Source organism: Podarcis vaucheri (genome assembly GCF_965113315.1).
Source record: "Podarcis vaucheri genome assembly, chromosome: Z".
Lineage (NCBI taxonomy): Eukaryota > Metazoa > Chordata > Lepidosauria > Squamata > Lacertidae > Podarcis > Podarcis vaucheri.
In genome coordinates, this window is record NC_138758.1 from 25,958,664 (window position 1) to 25,983,186 (window position 24,523).

The 24,523-nt window shown below is 42.1% G+C and overlaps 1 protein-coding gene across 2 annotated transcripts; it reads left to right on the plus strand.

Moving 5' to 3' along the window:
• The first annotated feature begins 8 nt into the window (after positions 1-8).
• On the plus strand, positions 9-24,341 carry ATG4A (autophagy related 4A cysteine peptidase). Of its 2 annotated transcripts, none has more exons than XM_082208662.1 (13): positions 9-484; positions 8,829-8,903; positions 9,686-9,757; positions 10,444-10,542; positions 11,155-11,256; positions 11,998-12,070; positions 14,071-14,150; positions 14,691-14,878; positions 15,148-15,226; positions 17,712-17,857; positions 18,311-18,367; positions 19,418-19,529; positions 23,315-24,341. In XM_082208662.1, exons 1-13 carry the CDS (start codon positions 475-477, stop codon positions 23,377-23,379), a joined length of 1,158 nt encoding a protein of 385 aa, XP_082064788.1. In that variant the 5' UTR covers positions 9-474; the 3' UTR covers positions 23,380-24,341. The 2 variants fall into 2 exon arrangements, with proteins under 2 accessions (XP_082064788.1, XP_082064789.1); XM_082208663.1 differs by having other exon boundaries at positions 8,832-8,903.
• Positions 24,342-24,523: the final 182 nt, after the last annotated feature.

Here is a 24,523-nt window from a genome sequence, read left to right on the forward strand (position 1 = left end):
GCCAAGTGGGCGGAAACTCCCTCTCCTCCTTTCTGCAGCCAATCCGCAGAGAGGCTTCGGGGACAGACAGCCAATCCTCGCTCTCTCTCCGCCCCCTTCCGCTGTCTCCTCCTCCTCCGCGCTCTCTCAACTCCCAGGGTTCAGGGGCGTGCGGGGTTTCTTGTGGGAGTTTTTTTGTGAGCAGCTGCGCACGCGCAGTGGGCGGCCGCGGTGAGGCGACTCTGCAAGGAGGGCCGACGGGAGTTGTAGTACTGGGAGGTGGGAAGGGAGAGTAAAGGACTCCGGCTTGGCCGACGAGGCCGCTGGACTGCAGCTCCCGGCGTGCTCCGCGGCGGCTGTCGTGGCGGCGGTGTTGTTTTCTGAGGGGCGGAGCAGCGAAAGGCTCTCGGCAACGGCAAGAGGGGGAAGGAGGGAGGAGGAGGAGGAGGAGGAGAGGATGGTGGCGGCGGAGGCGCTGGTTGCTGAAGGCGAAGGATGGAGTCCGGTGAGGGGCTGGCGGGGGAGGGCGCGTGTGAGAGGGGTAGAAGCGACCCTTTCCCACCCCCTATTTGTGCCTGTGAAGCCCAGATCTTCCCCCTCCCCTGCCTGACCGTTAAGTCCGCCTGCTTGTTTATACCGTGTTAAGCCCAGCTCAGAGTAGACCCACTGGAATTAATGAGCCTAAATTAGCCCGCGCCCATTAGCTTCAATGAGTCTACTCTTGAGTAGAGATTTGATGCAGCTCAGGGTGCCCAAACGCAACATGTTCGCTGCTTGCTTGGGAATCACATATAAAGAAGGAAAAACTGAAAACTGGTGCTGTTTGCCTGTGCTTCTTTATATCTATCTATATCTGTATGTGCGGGTTGTGTCCAACTAAGTCTTAATCGAGAGTAGATACACTGAAATAAATAAACTTGAGTTATTCCGTGCCCGTTAGCTTCAGTTTGAGTAGGGCTAATATTGGATGTGATTCATAAACATCAGCATGTTCACTATATGAGATTGCTCGGCATCATGCGGGGGGGGGGGTACTTAAAACTGGGTCGGTCGGTCTGGTTTGTTTATATGTGTGGATTCTATCCACTCGGGAGTCCTACTTGGAGTAGACTCATCAATGGGATGTATGCCTATGTTTGTGTGTGCATAGGGTTGAAGCTTTAGGTATTTTTATTATCAATAGGATGGATATTTTGTCAAAATTGTGTGTCTGTAATTTTCAGAATTGTGTATATGTAATTTTCAATGTGTGCATGTCCAACATACATATTTATTTTGGTGTCTGTAACCTGCAGTATCGTGATTCTGGTATTTTGATACATTGTTTGTATTCCATATTTATATCCTGCTTTTCTATTAAAACGAAGTATTAGAGCCAAAAACAAAAAAAAAATAATAAAAAACCAATAGCAATGGTGGGTGAGGGGAAGAAATGCAAACCGGAACAAGATGTACAGCTGACCTTACTCTGTTGTAAGAATAACTGATCTTCTGGTTTTGACAGAGTATGGAAAGATGGTAGGGCTCCTCACCCTAAATCACAATTGGTTTCACTGGCCCTTTTCCCTGTGTGCTGCTGTTTAAGCTCATAGCTGAGGGGCATGACAAGATTGAAGTGTGTGTGAAAGGAGATAATTCGCTACAGCATCTGATGCTACTGACAAAATCATAATATATTTTTGAACATTCAGTGTGCTTCACATTGTGTCAGTCAGTACAACAAACCAGCAAGGTTTCTCCTATGAGGATGAGAGAGAGAGAGAGGCTTGCTAAGCCTTCTTGCTAATGAGTCCATGACAGAGGTGCAATTTGAACTAATGACTTTCTGAGTTGTAGCTCAATCTCCTAGTTAGCATCAAGAACTTACAATAGTCGATACCTTCCTTTTATGGGAGGGGAAGGAATTCCACTGAGTGCATACCACCACAGAAATATCCTACTTTGGGTTGTTGCAGCTAATAGTGGTACCAATAAGAGAGCCTCCTTTGATATCTTTACAGATAGGCACATCTGTATGGTAGCAGCATTTCCTCAGATATCCCAAGTTATAGAGGGCTTAATATATCTGCAAGAGTACCTTAAATTTGTCTTGGTAACAAATTGACAGCAAGTACAGCTCCTTCCTGATTGATTAAATATGGTCATGGTAATAATAACAACAACAACAATAATAATTTTTATTTATACTCCACCCTCCCAAGCAAAGGCCAGGCTCAGGGTGGCTAACAAGCAATAATAAAAATAAGTTGAATGAATACAACTTAAAAACAAAATTAAAATATAACATTAAAATATTGAAACATGGTAGGCTGCCCCATTCAGCTGCTGCCTCATTGTGCAGTACAGTGGTGCCCCGCAAGACGAACACCTCGCAAGACGGAAAACCCGCTAGACGAAAGGGTTTTCCGTTTTGGAGGCGCTTCGCAAAACGAATTTCCCTATGGGCTTCCTTCGCAAGACGAAAGCCCATAGGGAAATCTCCGGGACAGCGGGGAAGCGCAGCGCGTCTTCCCCACTGTCCTCGGACCTCCTCCGAAGGCTGGTGGTGGGAGGAGGGCTCTCCTCCCGCCGCCAGCCTTCGGAGCAGCCTTCCGAAGGCTGGCGGTGGGGCAGAGAGCCCTCCTCCCGCAGCCAGCCTTCGGGGCAGCCTTCCGAAGGCTGGCAGTGGGGCGGGGAGCCCTCCTCCCGCCGTCAGCCTTCGGAGCAGCCTTCTGAAGGCTGGCGGTGGGGCGGGGAGCTCTCCTCCCGCCGCCAGCCTTCGGAGCAGCCTTCCGAAGGCTGGTGGTGGGGCGGAGAGCTCTCTGCTCCACCACCAGCCTTCGGAAGGCTGTTCCGAAGGCTGGTGGTGGGGCGGAGAGAGCTTCTCCCCGCGCCAGCCTTCGGATGGCTGTCCTGAAGACTTGCGGTGGGAGGAGGGTTTTCCTTCCCACCGCCAACATTCAGAATGCTGTTCTGAATGTTGGCGGTGGGGAGGAAAAACCCTCCTCCCACCGCAAGCCCCGGGAACAGAGGAGAAGCGCTGCGCCCCTTCCCCTCTGTTCCCGTACCTGTCCTGAAGGCTTGCGGTGGGGAGAAAAGCCCTTCTCCGCACCACCAGCCTGGCAAGCGGTTTACATAGGAACGCATTAATTGATTTTCAGTGCATTCCTATGGGAAACCGTGCTTCGCAAGACGAAAAACTCGCAAGAAGAAAAAACTTGCGGAACGAATTAATTTCGTCTTGCGAAGCACCACTGTAGTTGCAGCTCCCAAACTTTCTTTTAAAGGCAATCCTGCACAGGGTACTTCAAATTAAACCAGTTTTGAGATTACCAATGCATTGGTTACTGTAGTCAGAACCTTCTTTTTTGGGAACCATCAATTGTATCAAAAGCATCGTGGAGATAAGGTTTGCTGTGTTCCTGGACTAGGCCAAAACCCAAACTGGAACAGATCTACATAATTTGTTCCCTCCAAGAGTGCCCCACTTAAAAGACCACCACCTGCTTTCTGGAATAACAACACAATCCTAACCATGTCTACTTAGAAGTAAATCCTGTTGAATTCAATGGGGCTGATTTCCAGGTAAGTGCAGTTAGGGCTGCAACCTAAGCAAAGTTTATGAGCAATCCCCAGGGGCAGACGCATATATTATACATTGCAGGAATCTAATCTGGAGTTTACTAGAATGTGGATGATTGGCCAGGCTCATTTTGTTACAGCAGCCTTGACTAGTGAAAGGTGCCATGTGCCACTGAGGCCACTTGAGCCTCCAGTGACAAAGGACTGCAGTGTTGTTTACTGCTATTAAAATGAGTTAGGATTTTTTATGATCACCAGCCCAAAATGCAAGCATAACAAAGCATTCTTTTTACCATTTATCTTGAATCTTTCAAAAAGTGATCAGTGGTATTGACCCACCATCACAAACTGTGTTATTTTCCCCAGCCCATGTAATAACAACTGACTATATGTGTAGGTACATGAGCTGACATATGTCTAGTTGAATAAGTTCTGTATGAAGTTGCAAATGAACTTGCAAATTAGAAGGCAGGGGTCCAACTCCAAAAGACAAGTTGAGGCTGCTTTCCACCACTTATTCCTGCAGTAATCTATGTCCAGTAAAAAGAGCTGTAGAGTTACTTTTGTAAGTCTTAAGACTCCCACATCTAGGCTCCTCAGCCACCTCCTACCTCCTTGCCATGCTGATGTCATTCTAACCCACCCTGTATGTTCCTGGCTGCAGGCCTCTTTGTGGTTTCTGTGCCTGAAGTGTTAAGTACGTATAATTGTGGGAAATTAACTCTAGTTTCCCCACCGTGTCTAGTACTTGAGCTGCTGAGTCCATTTGCAAATCCTGAGGCTTAGATAGTGTAGAGTGGGATTGGTTATTAACATATTCCAGTGGTGTCCCTATACAACAGTCTTTTTGCATGTTACAGCATTGTCACAACTCTTACCTTACAAAAGAAAACATCATAGTTCTGCATAACTTGTAGTGCAAATGGTTCTGTTCAGTTGATTTCTACATGTATTAGCCCTATTCTAGGATTTTGAGGTGGTTTGCTTTAATTGTATGATCACAGCAACTCAGAAATTGTTTAAGTTAAGAGATGGTGACTTGCCAAATTTGTAAGATCTATGACTAAATGGGGAAGCATAAATTCAAACAAAGTTTGCTTTGTTTTAACCTAGTTTTGCAGTGAAAGAAAGTTGCTTGCCTACAACTGGAGACAGAAATGTTACAGCATGACACATAATGCAGACAAGACATACAAAACTTTTATATCTGTCAAAAACTCACTCTGACTCTTATTTTTATTTCCAAACTTTTAAAAAGGGCTATCCTTGTAGTAAGGACTTGGAAATGAGAGAAGCCAAACCTTGCCAGAGTTTCAAACGTGAAACAATGAATTAAGAAAAACTAGTTTTCTTTTAAATGTCACAGTTTGAAACCTAAATGGTTAAAAATTTCCAGTTCCTTTTGGAAAAATAAACAGGACTCGGGCACTGCATGCAAAGAGTGTCATGCAGATGCTTTTACGTGGGAAATTAAAGTATCAAAGGTTAGTTCATGCCTGCCTTTATGGCATTGGTGAATGATCAGTCTGCGCTGCAGCATATTTTTATGCATAGGAAAAGTCAATTAAAATGTCTGGTTAATTTTTGCTTTATTTATTTGCTTATTTTTCCTCATCTTCCAAGTAATAACTAATCAAGTTATTAAATGCAAGCTCTGTGTCAACCCCCTCTCATTTTTGTTTTACTCAAAAAGTAATTATTGAAACTTGAGATTTTCACTATACGTCAACGAACTATGTTTTATCTTCTTAAATATTTTTATCACACCTTTTCATCACTTGATATATCCACTTTAAGTGGATTATCCCTCAGAAATAACAAGAATGAGAATCCTTGATGTTACTAAGAGCTGAATCAGGTTTTTAAGAATCACATCACCACACACACATACTTCTTTTGCTTGAAAACAAATAGTATTTCATGACACCAAGCTTAGCAAAGGAAGTTGCTGAAAATGAAAGACACAGAAGCCTGCCTTTTAAACCATATCATGAACTGCAGAATTGCTGACATTAGGCTGCTTTGACCTTTTAAACATTACACTTGCTTGTTTGAAGGAGCTCACAGCAGCAATTTAGTGTTACATCTTATTCTTTTCTGTTTTAGTACAGTTCGTTCTAGTTGAGGTTGTAGATAGTAGTAGCAGTAATTTCAGTATGGTGTTACATACTGCTTTTGGCTGTGACTTGTTATTGCTTGTTTAAAGGAGCTCACAGCAGCAATTTAGTGTTACATCTCATTCTTTTCTTATTTTAGTATAGTTCGTTCTATTTGAAGTTGTGGTTAGTAGTAGCAGTAATTTCAATATGATGTTATGTGCTGCTTTTCGTTGAGACTTATTGTCACAATAAAAAAGAGTGCAAGTTACATTTTTTAAAAGTATGCAAAAAGGGGAAAAAACAATGTGATGCAGAACCAGAACTCTGTCTTCACTAAAACTAAATATATTGGGATATATACAACATTACTCATACTTGGAGAAAATCAATTGAAATAATTGAATGCAGTCTATTGCTGAGTTGTCTATCAACCATTATTATTATCTAAGCTTTTAGCAGTTCGACTTTCACAGTAAAATCCTTATTATGTCCCTCTTAAATGAACATAGTTTTATATTTGATTGGCCAAAATCTAAGCCAGTGTTAAGAGTAAGCTCAGTTTTTGTCTTTGGGGTGTGTAAAGGTAAAGGGACCCCTGACCATTAGGTCCAGTCGTGACTGACTCTGGAGTTGAGGTGCTCATCTCACTTTATTGGCCGAGGGAGCCGGCGTACAACTTCCGGGTCATGTGGCCAGCATGACTAAGCCGCTTCTGGCGAACCAGAGCAGCACACGGAAACGCCGTTTACCTTCCCGCCAGAGCGGTACCTATTTATCTTCTACTTGCACTTTGACGTGCTTTCGAACTGCTAGGTTGGCAGGAGCAGGGACCGAGCAACGGGAGCTCACCCCGTCGCAGGGATTCGAACCGCTGACCTTCTGATCGGCAAGTCCTAGGCTCTGTGGTTTAATCCACAGCGCCACCTGCGTCCCTTCTTTGGGTGTGTACAACAGTTCTATAGGGTGGTCACTTTTACTTGCATTTTACACACGAAATAACTCTTGATTTCTAGACAATGAACAGTTCACATCCAACCATGGTAGAGGTGGAAACTCAATCCAGGTCTAGATAGGAAGATGCCTGTTTACAGCTCAGATTATTTATCCATCTTGTCCAATAATGTTTGGTAGTGGTAGTGGTTGGAAGTGACTCATCAGGATCTTGGGGAGAGTGGGGTCTTTCAGTAACTTGTCACATGATCCATTTGCTGCCATGGATTGAACTTGGGACATTCTGCATATCAAACATGTGGCCTACCAACAGAGGGTCCTACCCCAAAGCCTCCTTAGTAAGAAACAATCTTCCTCACTTTCTTATGTAGTTATAGTACTTAGTTGTCTGGAAAAGTAACATCTGGGCAAGACTATAGTTAAAGGTTCTGGATCTCAAGCATTCTTTTAATGTTTTACATGTAACACAGAAAAACGGGGTCTTACTATTGTTGTTTAAGATTCTATTATACATTGATGAGGAACCTGTGGCCCCTCAGATGTTGTTGGATTCCAACTCCCATCATTTTTGGATATTGTCTGTTTTGCGTAGGGTTGGTGGGGGTTGGAGTGCAACAACATCTTAAGGAATACAGATTCAGTACCCCATGTGTACTGGATTGTGTATATTAATAATAATAATGCTAATAATTTATTACTTATACCCTGCCCACCTGGCTGGATTTCCCCAGCCACTCTGGGTGGCTTCCAGCAAGAGATTAAAAATACATTAAAACATCATTCATTAAAAACTTTCCTAAACAGGACTGCCTTCAGATGTCATCTAAATGCCAGATAGTTGCTTATTTATTTGTCAGCTGATGGGAGGGTGTTCCACAGGGCGGGCGTCACTGCCGAGAAGGTCCTCTGCCTGCTTGCCTATAACTTTGCTTCTCTCAGTGAGAGAACCGCCAGAAGGCCCTCGGTGCTGGACCTCAGTGTCTGGGCAGAATGTTGGGGTGGAGACGCTCCTTCATAAAAGAAGCCATGGTTCTACTTTCCCCGCTTAGTGTGGTAACCCCAAGAATATGTTGTTTCACATCATAGTGAAGAAATGGAAGCATTATTGTAGGACAGTCCCCCACATTTTAAAGATCAATTTTGTAAACAGCATGTATAGGAAAATGTCTTTCTTTTCAACAAAAAATAAGGAATTTTGAAAATGCATATCAGGCCAATTAAGATTTTTTTCACATGAAAGGACTATTTTGTGAAATGGAACATTTCTTTAAAAATAAGCTTATTTTCCTCTCCTGTCACCCAAGTTCTTTGTTTATTTGTGGTCTCAGTTCTGCAATGCCTTTGTTCCTTGTCCTGATACTATGACTAACTTTATATCTGCCATTGCTATAGTAAAGGTAAAGGTAAAGGTACCCCTGCCCGAGCGGGCCAGTCTTGACAGACTCTGGGGTTTGTGCGCCCATCTCACATCTATAGGCCGGGGGCCAGCGCTGTCCGGAGACACTTCCGGGTCACGTGGCCAGCGTGACAAAGCTGCATCTGGCGAGCCAGCGCAGCACACGGAACGCCGTTTACCTTCCCGCTGGTAAGCGGTACCTATTTATCTACTTGCCCCCGGGGGTGCTTTCGAACTGCTAGGTTGGCAGGCGCTGGGACCGAGCAGCGGGAGCGCACCCCGCCGCGGGGATTCGAACCGCCGACCTTTCGATCGGCAAGCCCTAGGCGCTGAGGCTTTTACCCACAGCGCCACCCGCGTCCCCGTATTGCTATAGTAATAGACACTTAAAAAAACACCTTAGTCCTAAAGGCAGGGACTGAACCTACTTTCGTATTGCTAAGCTGTTGCGTATTGGGACCCTTTCTCAGCTGATATGATCACAGCATACATGTGAAAATTAAAACATACAAATCTATCTCATGCACCTTTTACATCAGCCAAAATAAGAAATTTGCAAATCATAGATCATAATGTTTAATGCTCAGCTCTTACCACATAGGATCTGGTTTCAGTTTTGGCAGCAATATTGCAGTGCAAATGGCAAAGGCTATAGTCTGGCTAAAAGTAAGAGGTCTAAATTCCAATGTCCGAAAGGGTAAACAAAGTGTGACGGTGTGGTAAGAGGTTCATTAGTTAGAAAGAACTGAACAGGTACTAAAATGACAGGGGAAACAAGGGAATAAATGTTCTACATGTGTGTTTATTTTTCAAAAAATATGAAAACCTAATTTTTATTTTAGTAGACTATGTAGAAGAGCTTCCTGAAACAGATGAGCCTGTCTGGATCTTAGGAAGGCAGCACCATCTTAAAACAGGTAGGAATGGAAGGAAGCTGTGTTTCTAAGGTCCACAAAGCTTTTGTGGATGCTTAGTTTAAGCACCTCATGTTGCTCACTTTGTATTGTGCTCCACTATATTAATCTGTGTAGAGAGTAGAAATCTTGGAAAATAAATCTGCTATCTACAATGCCCAGGGTGCTAATGCTGTAAACCAAAATGACATTTAGGGGAGGATGCTATCTAGAGAGCATCCTTACACAATATACTTTTTTGTCAGGTTTTTCACATGTGACTTGTGTTATTTCTAGCAATTGGATGATTACGACCAAACAATCTTTATTTGATAGGGTGGTCTTGACTCTTGAGAAAGGGAATGGTATTGTGACACTTTCTTGGGTGAAAAAACAGCTTGGGGGTGATCATGTGCTGAACAAGGACAGATGGAAAGAGATTTAAAGACCCTCTTATCAGGATTGCTCAAGATTGTGGAATGAGAGAAATAAAGTAGGGGAAAGAATAATGGAACTCTGTTAAACATGGAGTCAAATGACTGATATAACATGGAGTTTGAGAGATCTGCACTTCTGCAGTGAACTGTGGAAGCAACTGCTCCAAATATTGACGTCTTTGGAATACAAAAGGGGAAGTTAAGAAGGAAGTGCAGACTTTTCTATGAAAGGGGGCTACTTTAATATATATAGATCCTTGATCCTCTCTTAAGTTGTTCATGTTCAGCAGTGCAGCAGCAATCACAAATACTGAATTTGTGTAAATTTGTAATCTGAACTCCCTATTTGTAATGCTTTTTTAATTCTAGAAAAATCTAAGCTTCTTTTGGATATAAGTGCTCGTCTTTGGTTTACCTACAGAAGAAAATTTTCACCAATTGGTAGGTATGCTTTCTGAGATGTGTGGGTTCTTCCCCTTCCCTTTGTTTTGTTCTTAAAAATATGACCTGTGTAAAGGAATGAACAATTAGTTCAGGTTGACAGCACTTGCAGCCTTTGATCATTTAGTGCATGCTTTTTAAAAGTTTGCTGTATCCGCTTGCCCTTGGTGGACAGAATTACTTGGTACAGAACAGATCCTGACACTTTTAGGCTTTTGCCTTGATCCATTGAGGCCTTTGCAGCCTAGCAATTGCTTTGGGTAGCATTGGTGGGACACACTTAGATATTTGTTGTGCTTCCTGATATTGGGTTTGTTCCAATCACCTTCCCTTAGGGGGGCCATCTGAACTGCCACCAGACTTTCAAAGACCTTCTTGATCTTCTACCCTCTCCTTTGTGGCTCTCAGTGATCATATGCTATCATTATGCAGGCTGGGCTTGATAGGGAGTTTTAATCCAAAGCATATTGAGGTTGCGAGATTGGGTAGGTTAAAGCCTACTTGTTGGTGAATGCACTTCACTCGGTCCTCCACTGCATTTTCATCATGCTAAGAATTATTCCAATAGCAAACTATTGTGGGCACTAAGCATTTTTCTTTTATGTGAAGAGAAAAATCCAAGGAAGGGAAGCATTCTATGTTGTTTCTTTTGGTAAATTCATAAATGTTGTGATTCTTGACCCCAGGTGGCACCGGCCCTTCCTCAGATGCTGGCTGGGGCTGTATGCTGCGATGCGGACAGATGATGTTGGCCCAGGCTCTGATCTGTCGACACTTGGGGAGGGGTGAGTGTGGTCTTTCACCAGTAGATTCCCAGAATGGTCATGGTTGTAGGAATGAGAAATGAGTGAGGGTGAGGGGTATCTGAATATGTTTTATATTGTTTGGGGTGGGGCTTCAGTGCCTCATCTAGTTGATTCTAGAAAGACTAGAATAAGTTTTGCAAAGAGAAAATATGCTATTATGTACAGCTTTCCTAGTTATATTTTAAAATCAGTTTTTTTCTGGTTCAGAAATTATATTACCTGGTTGTGCAATTGTAATTCTTTTTTTAGTAGTAAGTATTTTAATTTGTCTGAATTAATTTTATGATGTATTTTAATTAATTGATGCCTGTTTTTATGTATACTGTGTTATTTATATGATGTTAGCCGCTCTGAGCCTGGCACTGGCCAGGGAGGGTGGGGCACAAATAAATTATTATTATTATTATTATTATTATTATTATTATTATTATTATTATTATTAAGTATGCAACCCTGATTTGTAGCCAATAATTTAGAAAATTACAGTAGCTATCATAACCAAAGGTATACATGTATCACCTACTGCCATTGAACACTACTTTTCAAGATTATGATAGGATATTTAAAATCTAGAGTAACTTTCTCTCTAAGACTGGCATTGGGAAAAACACAAAAGGCAACCTGAAGAATATCACAAAATCTTACGCTGTTTCCTGGACAGAAAAGACTGCTGTTATTCTATCCATCAAATGGGTAAGAGTTGGCTTTGAGAATTATTTCTTCCACCCTTGTTTTCCAAACTTTTAGTGTACTTAAACTTCTGTTAGCATAATTTTAGTGTGAAAAATGCATGTATGCCTTCAAATGCTATAAAGTTTGCAAATCTTGGTCAAAAGCATAGCAGTACAAAAGAGAATACGTTTTTGTGTGTGCACACACAAATATAGAAATAATAATAATTGGGTGATGAGGCTGTAATTTAGAATACAGGTTCCCAAATCATTTGTGTCATGAGAGCTCCCAGGTAAAAGGCATGATTCTGAAATGTGAGATTCATTGAGACATATGGACCAGTCCACTAAACCACAATTTGTCTTTATGCATGTTTTAATCAGGAACATGCCTCTCCCTTGCTGTATAGTTCCCTCTCATGTGACTCAAATAAGTCATATTATGGCTTGTCATGTGTTCTGAACTCTGAAGGTTTGTTCTTGGCTTCTTTTTGGCTTACTGCTAGTGGTCTGGGTTCAGACACTATAGCATTGCTGCTCGGCTTAAATCAAGCTTAAAATATTTAGCTGAGGTTCTTAGTCTTGTGATAACATTCCAGTGTGATCCTTGATACAGAACAAGTTTCCATCTCATTTGTGTGAAGGTAGTCCCAATTTCTAATGGCTTTGGAATGTGTGCAATGCAGCCTAAAAGAATGTGCCATTCGACAGACTGATGCTTCTTATTTTTCTGTGTGTCTGTTTCTGTTTCTAATCTACACAGCACAGATGGGTGTTGGTGAAGGGAAGTCTATTGGGGAATGGTTTGGACCAAATACTGTTGCCCAAGTGCTCAAGTAAGCAAGCAAGCATGTATATCTTGTGTGGAATTTAGATGGAATGGAAAGACAGTTTAGTTCCACTCATTTAACATTGAAACTCTGCTGCACTTTCATAACATGAAGGTTCTCCCTGGAGATAATGATGGTGGTGGTGGTGATGATCATTGTGGCATGAACTTTTATGCACAAGCTTCCTGGCTTTGTTACATTAACACCTGCAATCGACCATGATTGAGTCCTGAACCAAATTGCTGTCCAGCTATTTCACACAGCAATCCTACTTTGTATTTTTTAAAAAAATAATGGTGAATAACAGTCAACAGCAGAGTTTCCTACTATTTTCAGTTTTGTGTCCATTTAGTCTTTGCATGGAGACAGACTTGTTGCCCCAGGCAGATGGTAGAAGGTCCTTGTTGGCAGATGATAGCATATATTCACTGTGGGATGAACAAGTGGAGCCTCTGACGCCCTTTTTACAGCACAGCACATAGTTAATAATTTTATCCAGAATATTTTTCTGAGGCAGGTTAGACTGAGAGATAGTGACTTGCCCAATGGTCACTCATAGAGCTACATGGCATAGTAGGGATTTAAAGCCAAGTCACCTGAGTCCAGTTCACCAACCATTGCATGACTTCAGCTGTCCTCCATAGGCTATGCACTCCTAATCACCAGACTATCTCTTGCATGAATCAAGCAACAACTTGCAGAATTGATCCATATGATAGAACAGGGAAGGCAAAACCCCTCTAGGACAAAGTTTCTAGTTAGCATCACAACTTACTGTTGTGATCTCTGGTTAGATTTTGAAGCAGCTCAGTATTCTGAGATACGTATTGTTCCCATGTTATAGAATTTATCTGTCATTACTCGAAGCACTAAAATTTAAATTGCAGCTTTAAAAGCATGGGGACCTGTTGATTAAGAACAGCCTGAAATTCCAAACCTGATGTAAAAATCCTATTTTTAAGTAACATTAAGCTGGAAAAGCAATGTATCTCTTCTGCATAAGCAGTTAACAGAAGATTGAACTATGCCCATACTTGGGGAAGGTTAGTAGTGGCAACTGAATATTGGCAGATAGAGAGATAAAAATTATGTTAAACTGCCAGTCTCTTGTATTAATTTAGCATAGCAATCTGCATCTTCAGAACATTTTCAATAAAAACAAGCAGAACCTTAATAATTTGAATCTCAGAAATCAGGGATCCAGATTAGCACCTGCAACAATAAAAAAATTATCTCCTGTTTTTCTTTTCCTCCTTTAAAGCAGGTGTGGTTCTCCAGATGCTGCTGAACCACAACTTTTGTCATCCGTGGCCATTGAGCATGCTTGATGGGAATTGTAGTTCAGCAACTTCTGGGGGATCAAATGTTCTCCATAACTTTCTTAATGGTTTTGTGCAGACCTTTTCCTAACAACATTTATTTATTATATTTGTAATCCTTGCATTGCTGAGAGGCTCTTGAAAGTAGCTTACAACAGATATTTATAATGAAAATCACATTCAAGTCTTGTGTCAGTCATTGTGCCCCTATGGTACCTGAATTATTTAGGTGGCATTTCCTGCCCTAATCCTAATCCTGCCATAATCTTTCCTGTTGTTGACCTTTGGCATCAGCCTACTAAGTGCTAGAGCCCAGTGATGTATTCTGTGGCAAGGGAGTGTGGCTAAGCAACGGGAACTCACTCAGCCCCTGATGGAGGCAAATCTTCCCTTGCTGGCTGTTGCCGGTTCTCACTATTGAACAATCTCAGACAATCCCACTACACTGGTGTACAACATTATCCATATATTTGTAAAATGACCTCTCCTAGAAGTATCAGTAAGCATAATATCATAAAAATTGGTCAGACAAGTGGCAAGATGTACAAAAGGGAATAACTAGAACCTCTTCCTCAAAAGATAGAACATCTTATTTATTTAAGAGTCTTCCAGTCATATTGAAGGCAGAGTGTTGGCCTCTGAGTGGCATGGAATTTGGACTTACTACTGTCTGTTTCCCTACCCCAGGAAACTTGCACTATTTGATGAATGGAATTCCTTAGCCGTTTATGTGTCTATGGACAACACAGTTGTGATTGAAGATATCAGTAAGTTATAAGCACCAGCTGTTTAACAGAATTTCTGATTCACCCAGGCCTTAAACTGAATTGGGATTTAGCTCCAGTCTGATTTTTATTCCTTGGAAAATATGAAGATCAGTACAAGCATGCTTAGACACAGATTGTCAGATAAAAGAGGACTAGTTTCAGTCTCAGCCATACCACATGAAAATCACCATGCTACGTGTCACAATGCATCTGCTGAATGGTTTGATTGCTATTTTGTAATCAGTTTCTTTAGAAAACTCAGGGTTTGCTTCTTTACCTGAGCTCTAAAACTTACAGCTAGCTTTCCCCTGCTTATTCTAGTTGGGCAGACAGAATCACCACAAATATCTTCTTAACTACTGGTTCCTTCTGTAAGGCATGTCTTTGCTGTAACCCACAAGTATTTGGGGACACTGAACTGAGTATTCACTTCATAGATAAGTATAAGATGTGTGCACACAGGAATGGCTCCCTCCATTAAAGTGAACAGTTAAACTCAAGTGAATGGACAATTAGGTTTTATTGTCTCTTATTTCCCAGAGAAGATGTGCCGGTTTCCATCCCAGAACTGTTCCAGTACCCACTGCAGCTCCCTGTCACACAGGAGTGTGCTCAGCCGAAACAAGAGCCCTATGGGGATCTGCTGTGGTTGGAAGCCTCTACTGCTGATTGTACCTCTTCGCTTGGGGATAAACCACATCAATCCGGTTTATGTTGATGCTTTTAAGGTACGGCTGTCTTATAGTGATTGATTTGTTCAGCTTAATAGGAGTGTTTGGAAATGTTTTGAGCAGTTGCAGGTACTTTAATAACTAGTGCGCAAACATATGCATGGTCTGAAGGAGCACGATGAAACAGCTTTGCTCAAGCTAAAGAGGTCTGGGTCTGTTTAGGCCTGGGGGCTCTGTATATGCTGCCTTCAGTTCCATCATGGAAGAAAGGTGGCATATAAATGTAATAAATCTCTTCTTCTTTATCTTCTTCTTTCAATCTGTAGGAGTGTTTTAAGATGCCACAATCTTTGGGAGCTTTAGGAGGAAAACCAAACAATGCCTACTACTTTATAGGATTCTTAGGTAAGGAAAAATAAGTGGAGTGCCAAATAAATATCTTTGCTTCTGACGGATTATTTTAAAGCTGAATTTGCTAAGTAATGCAGGTGGGCCTAACAGCCAGCTGCAATAAGAGAGCATATAAAAGATACTCTGTACTGCTTTATAATGCATCGTATACTCAGTACTTTGCTTTGAGGCTGAAGAGCCAAAGAAGTTGTGTGATCAGGCTTCTGTCACTAGCTAGGAGACTGGGGCCACAGGGAGGTTTCACCCTTTGTCTCTCTGGATGAGGACAAGAACCACCAACCGCTATTCAGGAAAAATACCAGCAATCAATGATCAGCCTGACTCAAAACCTTTAATTACTTTTATCAAATTTTCACAAACAGTACAAAAAAACTGGCCCTTTCTCTACCTCTTCCCTCCACTGCCCTTTCCTTGTGTGTTCTTCTATTTAATTTGTAAATACATTAGAATATATAATATGAAACGATGCGTGAAATCTTCCCTCTGCATGCATGTATATTCGCATGCACGCACGCACGCGCGCGCGCACGCACACACACACACACACACACACACACAGTCCTTTCTTAGGAAAAGTTCAAGATAATGGTATCCCATATCTGTTAGTAGTTATGGCTAATGGCATGGATAGTTTAGTTCTTGATAGATAAATGCATCCATTGATCAGTAGGACTTTTAAATAGAGTTACTCTATGAAAAGGTGGTTAGCAGGCCTTTTTGAATGCTAACTCCTCCCATGTCCCCAGGAGGAATATTAGATTGGGCCTCTAATATACTCCCTACCTCACTTCTTTGTTCCCTTACTCCTTTCTCTTTGGGGAGAAGTGAATGACCAAAACATCACTATTTGTATGTGGATTTCCCCCTTATTCTGGAAAGTTAATTTCTCTTTAAAGAAGGGTTAAAAACCACACATTTGTGTATTCAGTTATTCACTTTTCTCCACAATGAAAACTTGGTGGGGAGGAGCTCATTCCCAGTCTGTCCCCAGGGGATGTGGAAATGGTTAAAGACAAAATTATCAAAGCTAAGGGTTTTCCAGTTTGTTGCTGTTATTCTCCTGGAGTCAAGATGACAAAAAACTGATCAAGCATCTCTACAAGACCGTGCTTTTGAGTGCACTCAGTAGTATTGTGCTGTAAGTGTACATAAGGACACTCCAGGCTCAGCCTGGAGGCATAGGCAAGCAGATCAGGCAAAAAGGCCCACAACATTCTTTAATATACCAGAGAAAGATTCAGGTGGATAGCCGTGTTGATCTGTCATAGTTATAATAAATAATAAGATGAAAGACGAAAAAATCTTTTTAAATAATTCCAGCGGCACCTTTAAGATCAACTGAATATAAGCTTTCATGGTATGAGCTTTTGTGTGTAATACACACTTCGTCAGAGAAAGGTTAGGGAAAGCATTTCCTCTATTCACAAAGCTTGCTACAAGACATGCCCTCTCACAGCATGGGACATCAAAACATGGGTAGGATTGGGTGGTGATCACAGTGGACATGTTGCTAATTCCCAGTTTGGAGAGTGAAGTTGAAAATACAGATTGCTCTCCTCTAGTCTACGTGAGAGCCTTTTGAGTTTGTGCTTAATGAACAGCAGGTGCCTGTCTTAATGGGGATAAACTATTAAGGTTATTAAGTTTTATCCAGATATCATTGTGCTGACAAGTTGCAGTGTTGGGAGTATGAGAGCAGATGGTTTGATCAGTTCAAATCACTGTATGAAATCTAGTCCTTCCCCAAAGCATTGCTTTGGCTTCTCCAGCCCACCTACTCTTTTAAGATCCTTCCTCCAAGCAGTTTGCAACCTTTCCTGTCCTATGCAAGTCTTCCCCCAGCTCATCTTTGGCTACTTATTTTCTCTGCTCCATCTCTTCTCTGCCCTCATTCCTTTAGGTTCCTTCACCTCTCCTTCCTTCAGTTTCTTATGTTTGAGCTTAGTTCCATTTCCTTCAGTCGCCCTGACTCATCCCATCTCCCCTTCTGGTCCTTGGTCTCCCTGCCTCCCCAGCACTACTACCTCTTTGCCTTTCTACTGATGTTAACATCAGCACCCCTTGTGTTCACAAGACACCAAAGGTCTCTTGCTGCCCCCTGCACTGCATTGTTCCCTCCTTTTCATTATTGTGTATCTCTTCTGCGGCTTAATGGTAGAGCACAAATTTGTGTGCAAAAAGGTCCCAGATTCAATATCTGGCCTCTACAGTTAGGGCTTGAATAGACTCTCGTTTGGGGATCCTGGAGAGCCACTGCCCATCACTGACAGCAATACTGGGATAGCTGGATCAATGGGGAAGCTTCCTATATTTCTAAGCCTCTGCTTCCTACATTTGGCAGCTTCTTTTTATTTTTCTTCTCAGTCCACTGTCTCGTCTGCCCTACCTCACCTACTGTTAATGTCCATACAGAGTGCAAGACTGAATGGCTTTCAGTTCTACCCATTTCTGACAAACTGCTCTTGTTTTACCCGCACAGGAAATGAGTTGATCTACTTGGACCCTCACACCACACAGATTTTTGTAGATTCTGAAGAAAATGGTGCTGTAGATGACCATAGCTTCCATTGCCAGCAAGCACCACATCGGATGAAGATAATGAATCTCGATCCCTCTGTAGCTTTAGTAGGTGTTGGCAGGAGTGGATGTCTGTCACCCTGACCTGCAGCCTTGCACCCCTCTGGTCCATACCCCACACTTTTGTCTCTTGTCTTCACAATTGGAACACAAATGCTGTCCCACCCTATCATGCACAGGCAGCTAACTTTACCTTATGTCAAGGCCCCCTGGTTTGGTTACATATCTAAACTGCCCAATATTTTGTATACTGGTTAATTTAGCCTTACGTGTTAATGCCATTTGTGGCCTTGTTCTCTGTGTTTGTTTTGTACCACTTCTGACTATTGACGAGGGACTTGCATGACCAATCATGGGGGAATTATTATAATGTTCATTCAAGATGCCCTGAAAAGTAATATTTGGACAGCTGGATCTTGCTCTTCCCCACACCAGACTTCTGACTGGGTACTTTTTGCCCCCAAATTATATCTCACTTAAAATATTCCTGTACCTTCACAGGGATTCTTTTGTAGAGAAGAAAAGGACTTTGATAACTGGTGTAGCCTTGTGCAAAAGGTAAGCATTAGGAAGCTTTTTAACTGGCATAAGTTCCCCTTTAAAATGAACCTCTAGGTACATTAGGTGGGGTGAGATGCATGGAATAATATAACCAAGGAGAGGCTGTTTTAAATTACTCCCCATTGTGGCCCTCTCTGCTCAGCAACACATTTCTTTGTGCTGATTTGCTAATTGGCTGCAGTGGTGGCATAGGGAAAATGGATGGTGTGAGCCAGCATGTGCCCCTGCAGCTTGCGTAGAGAGGTCAGCCAGGGCCCAAAGAATATTTGGATCTATTGCCCAGGTTACATTCTGATCTGATACCTAAAGTGTGTGTGCTCCTGTGTCATGTCTTCAACTGCCAGCCCTGGTTTGTGAATGAGACACGTTATTGGTGTACAGGTGCCTGTTACTTATGGGATCTTCTCACTGCCCTGGTACTTGTTGAAAAGCAACCCAATGGTATTTGAGTGTGAGACTGTGGCAGACCACACTGCTTGGCTTTGGAAGTAAAAAAATAAATTGTTCAAGATACAATGTAAGCACCTTGTTGGATCAGACAAAGGTCCAATAATTTAGGAATATTAAGTGTGATCTGTATGGAAGAGAACTCTGAAATCCTGGATAGCTTCTGCTAGTCAGCGTAGATGTTACTGAGCTGGATGGACCAACAGTCTGATGCCGTATAGGGCAGATTCCTATGTTCCTTACTAAGCCTTTCCTTGAATAAGTTCTCTTTGCAGTCATAGGACTTAATGTGTGGCTTTGCAGAAAAATAAAACTGAGGTGAACATGATCTGCTGCCTGAGTTTTGCTCAGCTATAAAAGCTCCAGCTGTGCTTTTGTGATGTTGCAAGAATGCTCACAGATATTTCAGTCATGAAAGCATTAAAGTGTGAGCATTGATCATTAGACTAAGAAGTGACTACCTAAACGACTGCACAAGTGATGGTGATGATTCTGCAGCACAAGAGCACAAACTGTCTGCTACTTCCCGTATAATTCAGCTATGTTTTCTGGTTTTGTTATTGCAGAACACATTTAAAAATGAAATATTGTTCTCCCCAGGAAATACTTAAGCAACAGAGTCTGCGAATGTTTGAGTTGGTTCAAAAGCATCCACCGCACTGGCCCCCTTTCATACCTCCTACAAAGCCAGAAGTAACCACAACTGGAGCAGGTACAGAATTGTGTTTAACTTCTCCCCCCCCCCACCCAACCCCAGCAACTATATATATATATATATATATATATATATATATATGCTTTCGTAGATTTTCACGGGTACAGGAATGCAGGTTTTGGTGTCTTCGGGTGTCTTCCCGTGTAAGAGTCGGGGTGTCTGTGCGACGTTTCGACGAGGTCTCACTCGTCATCTTCAGGCTGGTGCTTTCGGCTTCTTGTTACTGGAACAGAGCAGAATCTGGTGTTTGAGTTCCTATAAATACTGTTGAGGGGTGTGGTGTATAGCCTCCAACGTTCTGGGCAGAGAGGAAGTTCCTAGATTAGTGTGCCTCTTCTTCTTTTGTTCCTTAATTACTTGAGGGATATCTTGAGTGATTTCATGAGTGATATTCTGAATACCACTGGGTGGGTCATTAAGTGTAGATTAGTTGCTAAAGCTTTTGTGTCTTGACCTCTTGAGCTTGTGAAGAGTTTTTCTGAGAAGATGGCTGTGCTGCATTTAGTTGTGCTCTGGCTTGGCTTCGTGTATAGGGGCGAGCTGTGGTTTTGTGCCTTGTGCCAGCCAGATCTGTGTAGGGATTGCAGGGGGGTGCAGCATCCGGAGGTGTCACTATAGTTTGGCTACTGGATGGAGTCTGTAATATGTCTGTGGAGAGGGTCTGGGTTTGGGTCTGGTGTGGTTGATTGGTGACGGCGTTCTGTGTGCCTCTGGTTCTGGTGTCGGTTTTTGTGGGGAGGGCTAATTTCCAGATGTCTGGCAGGCGGGACGTGTCGTCACGCTTGTTCATGTTGTGAGGGTGTTTCTCTATCTCGATGGCTTCCATGATTATTCTCTTGTGGTGATGTTCCATGTTAAAGAGCAATTTGGAATCTGCAAAATTAATTTCGTGTCCTGTTTCTTTCATGTGTTGGAAAAGAGAGGAAGTTTTTTCTTCTTTTTTTGACGGCATTCTTGTGTTCTGCGATACGTGCATTTATTCGTCTGTTTGTTTGTCCAATGTACGTGGCTGGGCAGACTTTGCAGGGTATTTCATAGACCCCTTGGTTTTCCAGCTGGATTTTGTCTTTTGGGTTTCTGAGGATATTGGCTATTTTTTGGTTGGTGCAGAAGGCTGTTTTGATATTGTGTTTATGGAGGATTTTGCTGATTTTGTCTGTAGTGCCCTTGATATAAGGAAGGAGGGCCATGCCATTGTTTTCTTCTGTGTCTTGGTTTTTGGGGGGTGTTTCTTTTTGGATTAGCTTCGTAACCCTGTTTTTCTGGTATCCATTGGCGATTAACACATTTGAGAGATTCTGTAACTCAGTTGTCAAGTGGTCTTTGTCAGCCAGGCGTTTGGTTCTGGAGATGAGAGTCTTGGCTACGGAGTTTATTTGTGCAGGGTGGTGGTGTGATTGTGCATGTAAGTAGCGGTTGGTGTGTGTTTTTTTCTGGTAGATAGTGTGTCCTAGGGAGCCATCAGGTTTTTTGTAGATTAGGACGTCAAGAAAGGGGAGTTGGTTGTTGTCTTCTATTTCCATAGTGAATTGTATTTTGGGGTGTAGGCTGTTGAGATGTGTGAGGAAGCTATCTAGTTTTTCTTTCCCGTGTGGCCAAATTACAAAGGTGTCGTCAACATATCTGAGCCAAAGTTTGGGTTTGTGTTCTGACTTGTCTAAAGCATTGGTTTCAAAGTGTTCCATGTACAAATTTGCGATGACCGGTGAGAGGGGTGATCCCATAGGTGCTCCTTCTATCTGTTTGTATCTTTGTCCATTGTGGATGAAGTACGTGTTGGTTAGGCAGTATATATGTATATGTATATGTATATGTATATATATGCTTTCGTAGATTTTCACGGGTACAGGAATGCAGGTTTTGGTGTCTTCGGGTGTCTTCCCGTGTAAGAGTTGGGGTGTCTGGGCGACGTTTCGACGAGGTCTCACTCGTCATCTTCAGGCTGGTGCTTTCTCAGAAAAACTCTTCACAAGCTCAAGAGGTCAAGACACGAAAGCTTTAGCAACTAATCTACACTTAATGACCCACCCAGTGGTATTCAGAATATCACTCATGAAATCACTCAAGATATCCCTCAAGTAATTAAGGAACAAAAGAAGAAAAGGCACACTAATCTAGGAACTTCCTCTCTGCCCAGAACGTTGGAGGCTATACACCACACCCCTCAACAGTATTTATAGGAACTCAAACACCAGATTCTGCTCTGTTCCAGTAACAAGAAGCCGAAAGCACCAGCCTGAAGATGACGAGTGAGACCTCGTCGAAACGTCGCCCAGACACCCCAACTCTTACACGGGAAGACACCCGAAGACACCAAAACCTGCATATATATATATATATATATATGGATACAGAGAGTGAGATAGAATCTTGGTTTGTGAAGTAACAAATGTTCCTATCTAACCCTTCCCCACTTTTCCTCCCGGAGGCTGTAGCCATTTCCATATGTTGCAACACAGCAGTGGCATCTTAAAGACTTAGCAGTTTTGTTGTGACATAAAGTTTTGTGGACTAGAGTGGGATTTGTAGCCTAAAGAAGCTTATGGCACTGTTAGACTTTGAAGGTACTGCAGACTTTTGTTGTCGCCCTTTCCTCCCACTGCTGTTCCCTTTCTGAAGTCAATTTCATGATGTATGAAGCTGTGTGCTCAGACAAGGTTTTCACTAGATTAACACACACAAATTTGTCATCCCTGGGAATGGAATCTTTTTTCCTTTTGTTATGCTGTGACTTTTCTGGTTATCTTGTAGTGAGAGCCACATAGAAATTGGTCCTATGGATTGGTGGTTATGTGATGGATCCCAGTAATGTCAGCAAGACATTTTGTGGTTTGTTTAAATCACAATGGCACTGGAATCCTTTCCAAAATACTCTGAAGATTCAGCCCATCCTAGGAAATTGGTGCACCCAGTTCTAGCTGTGGTAGAAGCACTCAAAATCTTAAGTAAAAACATATAAAGCACAGTGCTGCTTGAGAGGAGTTATCTCTGTCTCCCAACAGATGGGATCCATTTGGAACTGGAATTCTCTGTGAAACAGTAGCAGCAAATGAGACTGATGCAGACCTTGCAGATTGAAGGCAGGATTGTGGGGTGGGGTGGGGTGGGGTGGGGTGCAACTGGTCTTCATGTCAAATGGAGTTCCTAAGCTCTGGAACAGGGGATTTAAAAGGGAGATGTGGTAAATCAAGTGTCTTGCATCAGTGTGGAAAAGCAGAAAAAAGGATTGCACTAATGCTGATTTGGATGTAAGTAGAAGGTCATAAAAGTCTCTAAATGTGGTGAAAGGCACAACAACAAGAACAAAGCTTGCTCTTTAAGGAACAGCAAGTTGCACTTTGCAGGTTGTAGACTGCAGGAAAGAGACCCACAGAAATTTATGTGACACAAAGGCAGTTTTTTAAAATGAATCCTTGCTGAAGGTACAGAAAAGTTTGCTTTAAAACTGAGCCTTAAGCTTACATGCGAAGAACTTTGGATTGTGCCCAACATATCTCTGAAGAAGAAGGGAAGACTGTCATTCCCACATATTCCATGGGGCAAAAGTTAAAGGAGAACAGTTTTAAAAACAAATCTTAATCTATCATCTCCTTTCTTGAAACTTAGACAATTGCAATAAATAGCTAAGCTTCCTTATCTTTGTTACATTTGGAAAAGTTTGACATTTTAGTGTTTGTTTGTTTTTTAATTAGGGAGGCTTGCCATGGTAAAGTTTGTAAATTTCTGCACAAAAGCGAGAGGTGCATGCTCTTGATAATAAGTTGTTTTTCCATTTCCCACAGAGCTCATTGAGTCCACTGACAAACTATTTGAATCGGAAGAAGAGTTTGAGATCCTGAGCGTCTGAAGGAAGCTTCAGTTGACCTTGTGTGTGCCCATGTGTAGCATATGAATTGACTAAGACCACGGCAGCCTTTTCTCGCCCAAAAGTGCCTGCATATAAACAGTGAACAGAGCACAAGAAATGACCAGTAACTGGAACTGAGGACAACAGTTTTGAAAAGAACTCCCCAGAAGTGCAAGTGGACATACCCCTTGCCCCAACCCCCCAACCCCACAGTTTTTTAAGAATGTATCTTGCCTGAGGAAAATGAACTGTGGGGGGATGAAGGCAATGATGATATTGAAGTAAAGACTTCTGTATTGCTGGGAACTGCCTTGAAGGCATTGATATCTGGATGGCTATTATTACTCAGTGTAGTATAATGCAAGAGTTCTGTTCACACTGAAAGCATGATGTAGAGGTAAAGGTGTGTGTTTACCTCTTGTTTCTTCACCTGGACTGTTTCATAGGAATAAATGTTTTTATAAGATCAACTGCATCAGGGAAAAAAGACCCAATGGTTTTGTTTAAATACATTTCTGCAACCACACTTCAAAAATAAACAGACCTAAATGTTTCTATGAAAGGAACTGTCTAATAGAGACAAATTTTGCAATTGTCCTCCTGTTTCTAGGAGTTAAATAAATGAATGGGGGACCTGGAGGGCAACCCTCCACCCTCCTGGCCTCTCCCCACTTGCACTCCTGGAAAGGAAGTGAAGGTTGGAGAGTGCCAGGAGCCGCCTGCTCCCTTGGTATGTTCCTCCTCCTCTGTAATTTTCATGACATATTTCACCTTGACCTTAGGTTTAAATCATTATGGAAACTTTCTACTTTGGTTTTTGAGTAAAAAAAAGTAATTTGTTTCAAACTGTAATTGTATTTATTTTATAATATTTACAGTTTTCTCTCCTCTGTAAGAGCACTTTACATGTGCATCTAAGAAATTTCTTAAACATTTAATAAATTAAATGCTAGATTTTGTGAGTTGTTTGGGACCTTTCTAACCACCCAAGGAAGTTCTCTGGCAAAATGAAAACTATTGTCTCTTCCCCTTTGTTACTACTTTGACATGGTCAGGCATGGATGGTGTAACTTTTATAGTCCTGCGATCCTAGCAATGCAGTTTTATTTGCAACTTGAGGTTTCCCCCCTAAAGGTTACTTTTG